General features: G+C 40.4%; 1 protein-coding gene across 2 annotated transcripts; it reads right to left on the bottom strand.

The window, feature by feature from the left end:
• Window positions 1-543: 543 nt before the first annotated feature.
• Window positions 544-3,837, bottom strand: LOC113189944 (serum amyloid A-3 protein). Of its 2 annotated transcripts, none has more exons than XM_026398997.2 (4): window positions 3,772-3,837; window positions 3,080-3,174; window positions 1,214-1,352; window positions 544-808 (listed from the first exon to the last, which is right to left on the bottom strand). In XM_026398997.2, exons 2-4 carry the CDS (start codon window positions 3,168-3,170, stop codon window positions 670-672), a joined length of 369 nt encoding a protein of 122 aa, XP_026254782.1. In that variant the 5' UTR covers window positions 3,171-3,174; window positions 3,772-3,837; the 3' UTR covers window positions 544-669. The 2 variants fall into 2 exon arrangements, with proteins under 2 accessions (XP_026254782.1, XP_077653647.1); XM_077797521.1 differs by having other exon boundaries at window positions 3,080-3,197; window positions 3,772-3,815.
• Between the last annotated feature and the right edge of the window lie 3,270 nt (window positions 3,838-7,107).

The following is a 7,107-nucleotide window of genomic DNA, read 5'->3' as shown; positions in this document are numbered from 1 at the left end:
ATTAGGGTTCTAGCAGTGAAGAAAATAGAAAATTCTAATAGGAGAAGACAACCAAACAAATAAGTAAAATACATGATAGGAGTAGTAGATTAGTACACTAAAAGCCCACCATGGATCATGCTTCATGATTTCCAGATCCTCCAGTGGCTTCCTCCCTCTCTCTCTCACTCAGCTTTTGTCATGTGACTTTTTTGTCCAATAGGATAGCATCAAATGTGACACCAGAAGACATTTGGTGAATGCTTGGGCCTCCTGGGGCCTGCCTTTTGGGGGCACTACTACCGTGTAAATATCCAGTCTTGTCTCCTTAGTAATAAAGGCCAGTGGATAGAGACCCAACAGTTTTAGCTGTTCCAGATGGGCCCAGCTCCAGTGCCTGCCAACCTTAAGTTGAGTACAGCTCCCCAATTTTTTTTAAACTAGTGCCTTATATCTTTATATATATATATATATAAAATCAAAACAATGATGTTTTCTGATCACTCCATGGCCAATGTTCCCAGTAACACCATCACAGGCTCATATTACAGTGATAAGTCGGATTTCATGAGCATTTATTAAGCACTTTTATGTGTTCTAGTATTAGGCATAAAGAATTCAGTAACTACTTCAACAAATTTCTCTGCTGTCAGTTCACAGCTAGATTTCTGGAGAGCAGAGAGAAGACACTCAGTACTTCTTAGGCAGGCCAGCAGGTCTGAAGTGATTGGGGTCTTTGCCACTCCGGCCCCATTCGTTGGCAAACTGGTCAGCCTTCGAGTCCTCTGCTCCATGGCCTGTCAATCTCTGAATATTCTCTCTGGCATTACTGTAATCAAGACAGGCAGGAAGGAGATTAATCATCAGGCTAATAAGCAACAGTCCCACCCTTTCCACTCCTCTTTCAAAGTAAAGGCTCTGAGAAGAGTCCAGGAAAGCCAAGGAAAGGGGGGTAAAGACCGCCCCTCCCTGGCACAGCCCTACTCAGGCCAGGCTGGTCAACCTGAGAAGAACAGCACCCAAGAAGGAGGGTTGGGAACCATTCAGGCCCACCAGCCACTCAGAGCCCACATCAAGCACCGACTCAGAGAAAAGCTCCAGAGAATGGGCAAGAAGAGGAGGGGCCACAGCCTCCATGGGAAATTTGGCTGCTCAGAAGAGAGTCCCCTCCTGACTATCCAAGGCAGTCAAGCTCTGCTCACCCAGGCCTGCCATCCCTGGGAACCTGCCTTACCTGATCACTTTAGCAGCCCAGGCACCCCCAGGTCCCCTACGGGCGGCATCATAGTTCCCTCGGGCATGGAAGTACTTGTCTGAATTTTTGTAATTGGCTTCCCGCATGTCAGAGTAAGCTCGCCACATGTCTCTAGTCCCTGGAAAGGAAAGAAAATGATGACAATGATCATGCCCTTCTTTACTTCTCTAATCAGAAGATTTCAGCTTTTGACAAAGCCCTTGGAATGAATATTGGCTTAAAAGGAGTATTTATTTTTATACGGAGTTAAGGTAATGAGAATCACACTCGATACAAGTTTTGTTCTGTTTGATTCCATTCTTTGTCTGTTGCTATTTTGTTTTTGACTGTGTGTGGTGCATGTAAAGATATGGGATGATCTTTAAGGGATATTCATTGCATAATGGTCCTGTATCTGGAAAGATCCAGGGACCCTTCTGACTAAGTGTGAGAACATGAGGCTATGACATACATATGACCTCTCCAAACCTAGGCAATGGGAGAAAGTCATCCTCATGAGCAGAGTGAGGACAGTTCTATCTTGAGTACATCTGAATGTCCAGGCTATATTTGAGCCTGAATGACTATCAGAATCCAAACATAGGTGACAAAGGTGAGTTCTCTAAGAGAGATTTAAATAAACCAAATCAGGTTCAAAACGTCAGTGTCCTCCCTAATAAAATGAAAGAACATTGACCTAAGGAGTCAAAGATAAGGCCTGGGAATATAGCTCAGCAATAGAGCATGTGTGAGGTCTTGAGTTTGATCCCTAGCATGGCAAAAAAAAAAAAAAAAAAAAAAAAAAAGGTATTTTTAGCTGGGTGTGTGAGAATCTAGATGGATCAACAGCAAATCCTTAAAATAATTATTCAGAAAGTATTACAGAAAATTAATAATACCTGAATTTTTTTTTTCAGTACTGAGTATTGAACCCAAGGCCTCAGGCATGCTGGGGAAGCATTGTACCACTAATTTGATCCCCAACCCCAACACCTAAAATTTTAAATACTACATTTTGAAAACAAAATCTTGCCATTATGGTTAAGGAAGTATTTTTCCCATGCTGTTGGTTTCCTGGCGGTGTCTTGTTGCTAATAGAACCATTGGGGAGGAAATTCATTGCGTCTTCTGTTGTGGACAGAGGAACTAGAGTTACCTCCCAAAGGTACCCCATCCCAACCATTTACCATTTCTCGGGTAAAGAACGGAATATTATTCACAATCCCTCAATACTGTCTATAAGCAGTAGATAAAATTCTAGTAAATCTACCTAAGTTCAATCCTACTCTTCTTTGTTTTTTTTTTTTTTTAGGTACTTCAGGCTCTTGTGTGCCTTAGTTTCTCTAGTAAGGGGTAAGAATGGTGACTACATCACAGGGATTAAAAGATAAACACTAATTCATTTATTACCGAAAAGCTCGTAGTACTGGGTCTAGCCCATATTAAGAGCTTAGTTAATCGTGGTTGCTCTTACTATGTGGTTGAGACTGCAATGGTTCTGCTCAGCATTCCCACAAACATGTGGATACAAACCAAGGATAGATGGCCTTGACTTAGAAATAAGCTATCCCTGGATTCCCACTAGGGGGCAGTAGAGCCCCACTTGTTTTAGGAGAACACCACCAAATTCCAGAGCTTTCCTACATTGTTGCTGAAAAGTTGCCTTTCAAACTTTAAGTGGCCTCTAGCCTAGTGATCCCCATAAAAGAGTGACAAAGGTAGCCAGAAAAGCTCCATGAACTACTACAATTAAGAAACAACAAAAGTTCCTTCTCTATCCAGCTGTGACTTTGACAGTGGGGATGTCTGCTCAGGTGAATCACCTGAGCCAGATGTAGCCTCCTGCCCCCATTCTTTGATCCTTACCTTGACCAGCTTGCTTGAGGAATTCGCCCCATCTTTGGCTGTTAACTCCCAGGACCAGGAAGCAAAAAACGATGCTAATCAAAAGCTTCATTTTGCTGCAGAGTCAAAGAAACACAACCTAGAATGATTCGTGTTTTGGGAGGGATTTTTATATTTTGTAATGTTGATTCATCATTGCATTCCAATAATAACCTCAATCAATTTTACACACAAACATGTGTGTGTGTGTGTGTGTGTGTGTGTGTAGATAGATGAGAGGTAAATAGGTTTTCAAAAGGTTTGATTCTTCATTTTCATCAATCTTATCAGAATCCAGTGTCTTAGAGATTGCAATACACTGTTAGAATAAACTACTTCCCATTTCAGTCATTCCTCATCAGCCCTAAACCTCCACTATATAGGAAATTTCCAAATAAGCATTTGGGGATTTTGATACATTCCTCTCTGTAATATGAGATGAGGTAAATCATCAATAAATATTAATATAATGCCTATTGTAACCACCACTGAATTCACACGGATGCACACAACAAAACTCTACTCTGAAAAGTATTCACATCTGGTGAATTTTAATTATCAGAATATTAGTTTTAGGAAGGATGTAGAGAGAGAAAGCTGAGATGCAGCACAAGAACACTGGTGGAAAAAGAGAATTGTCAGAGTAAAATGGTTGAAAAGTTCTAACACCTCACCCTGGGCTGTGGTTCCTGCTGAGTGAAGCTGCAGCTGCTGCCTGTGCCACCTGTTGGAGAGATGTGGCTGGTATTTATATACTGGCACTTTCTAATGTAGCAAACCTCTTCTCCCTCTTGCACAATCCCTTTTGGTCAGAATCCAGCATCCAGATGTTTCTTCACACATACGGTCTTGATTTTCCCAGATGATGCAATCTGACAACTTTCAGAAGTGTAGCAAGTTGGGGTTTTCTACCTATTTCCCATATTACTACTGACTGGCAAAGTTTTTCTCCCTCTACATAATAATGTACTGACAATTTGATGTAAAGGGTAGTCAATATTGGAAAAATAGCTTTGATCTTGCGAAGAATGTAAGAATACAGAGTAAATGGAACAGCTGAGCTGGTTCCACCAAAAGGGACATGAACTGGGACTTAGGGTACAGGAGTAGGTAAAGAAAAAAATAGACAACCCAGGAAAATAAAACTGTTAGCATCCATGTGGATGTTTTCAGCACTGAGAAAAGAAATCTTCCAGATGCCAGTGTATTTGTGATGAGTTGCTATGGAAGATCACATGGCAGGTTATATCTGAAGGATGCTATAATCCAGGAATGTTGAACAGTAGTATAGAAATTTGCTACAAAGTCATGTAGATATGATACGTGATAAAGATGGTCAGAAAATGGCCCACTGGCTACTAATTATCAAAGTAGTAGATTCAGGAAGGCATCAGAGAGAGCTGGGATGCAGCACAAGAATGCTGGGAGGGTGCTGTTGTAGTCAGGAAAGCAAGACTGTGCTTTATTATATAAGTTTAGTAAGAGTATTTGGGGAAGAACCTTCATGCAGATGCTATCAAGGGACTATAATCCACGGTCTTCTCATTTATCCCATCCCTACCCAGCTGTGGGATCTGCCCTTCCAGCATCATCTGAAGCTTGAGGGCATGGAGAAACCCCTCCAGAGACAGTTTCAGAGAACTGCATCTGCTTTATAGAGCAGCAAAAATAGCTTTTATAGTGGATATATGCTAACTTACATACAATAGTCATGATAGGCCAGAGGTGATAAACAACATATATTACAGGAGTCCAGACACCAAGAGTTCAGAAACTGCCACACAGGCTGGCCTTGTACCAACAGGGGAATAACTTCCTGTGACAGGAACAAGGAAATTGTGCTTACCGGTGTTCTGACAGCACTTTGTCCCAAAACATTGTGTTCTATGTTAGGACTTCCCTGCTGCACAATGAGCAAGGTAAGCAGTCCTCCATGAGGACCAGAATCAAGCCCACCAATACCTATTCCTTAATCCAAATGGAAAATTTTAATGACAATTAGATTTTCCTAGAGAAGAAAGAATAACATGTGTGTGATGGGGCAGAGATGACGTGGGAACCCAGAGGACATCAGAACTGGTCCTTCTCACGTAGAAACCAAGGCCCAGCCCAGGTTGTGATAGCTCAGGATTTTTGCCTGGAATGTTTGCTGGGAGAAAAGAAAGTGGGCTTTGCATTAGAGATACTAGTAATCTCCAAGGCCGGTGCAAGCAAATCATGGAGACTTGATAGAAGAGATATTGGAAGATGATATATAACAACTAGTAAGGAGATGGGACTTACACTGGTTACATCTAGTAACCCAGAGAAGAATGAAGGTGAAATGCTTTCAATTTTGTTAGAAAACTGAAGGAGTTACGAGTTGGATATTAGAAAGAGGATGCAGAATGAAGCAAATCAACTCGAGATAAAGGAAATCAGGCAAGGATTGACACCACGCTAGAGAATCATTGTCTTAAGTTTAGAATCTGCTGAAATTAGGGATGATGTCTTTTTCTAGGTCTGGGCCTCATTTTAATTTTTTTAGGCACAATGAGATGAAAGTTATAAGATAGATACCTATCAAAGAATTTTTCCTGTCCCTTTGGTTCTTATCCAAAGCAATGATAAACAATATTTGAGTAGTCCCTACACAAATTCCATTCCTTGGAAAGGTGAGATTCCCTATAGTTCAAGTAAGCTCCAGGTTGTCTTGGCTCACTTGGTCCTAGGAGTGAACAGGGAGAGAGAATGGAGAGGAGGAGTGTTGTCAACTATCCACAGTCAAGTCATGGGAGACCGCTTCATAGGGGAGGACTTATTATATCCAGACCCCTTTTTTCCTACTTTCCTTGGAATAGAAATTGTGAGCCAGCGATAGTCACAATTATTTTACTCCCTTAAGACCCTTTGACGTTGGAAAATCACTCTCTACTTTTTCACTCATTCAAGTGCTTCTCCTCTCTGATAAAAAGAAAGCAAGCCAGGAAAATTTCTAGGTGCCAGGAGGAACTCTTTAGAGACTTTCATAAGCATTGAATGTTCTCTTCCTTTATTACTTAATGTGTTCTGCTTCCCAGAAAGGGACACACAGTTTTTTGCAGTGCTGAGCTTAGAATAATTTACACAAGGGCAGTCAGCTATTTTCTCTTGTTTTTTTCCTGAAAAAAAGGGAGTTTTTTGAGTCTCTAGGCCTGCAGGGAATTTCCCAAGACTCCTCCAACAAGCCAAGTGTCCTAGTTTGAATAGAGTAATCTCTGTTGATGCCGACTTTCCCAGCTTACATATTAACGTAGCACCTCCTCTCACTCTAAAAAATAACTGGGTGTGAATAATAAATTAGTAGTAATTTTTCACTAGGAACCATGTGTGACCAGGCTGCTTGAGAGGCCTAAGCCACACATTTTTTTCTCTTACCATTAATTTAAGTGGAAGAAGAGAACAATAGAGCTTAATTCTATTAAAAACTAGAAAAACAAAAATCAGAAAAAATAAAGAAGTCCACAGTAACATGGCTAAGAATGGCATTTTAGACATAAGCCCCAGTCTTTGAGGGTCAGCAGGAAGAATGATGGGAAACTCCTTAAATATAAGTAAGTAAAATAATGATCCTACTTTATAGAGTTGTGAGATTAAATGATTGATACTAAAAGGGGTTTGAATAAGTTATGAATGCACATAAAGCACTTAATGAATTTTAGCTCTTCCAGATTAACCAAGGAAACACACAATACTTTCCAGAAAGCAGAAAGGTTAGTAAAAATATTAGTATCAAGGCAACACATTATGACCAATCAGAATTTCAGTTTTACTACTTTTTTATTCCACATTTTTATTGGTGTCTTACACTTGTACATAATAATGGGATTTGTTGTTATATATTCGTACAATTCTTTTTAAAAGGCTGAATTGAGACCCTGCATCTACTAGAAGAAAATGTAGTAGTGCCAATTTAGGAACCAACTTCCTCAACAAGACTCCTAAAGCACAAATAAATAAATAAAGACTCAATAAATGGCCTAAGTCACACA

The sequence above is a fragment of the Urocitellus parryii genome, chromosome 4, assembly GCF_045843805.1.
Source record: "Urocitellus parryii isolate mUroPar1 chromosome 4, mUroPar1.hap1, whole genome shotgun sequence".
Classification (NCBI taxonomy): domain Eukaryota; kingdom Metazoa; phylum Chordata; class Mammalia; order Rodentia; family Sciuridae; genus Urocitellus; species Urocitellus parryii.
The sequence above is the reverse complement of the archived record's forward strand: the minus strand, read 5'-3'. Positions and strand labels throughout refer to the sequence as shown.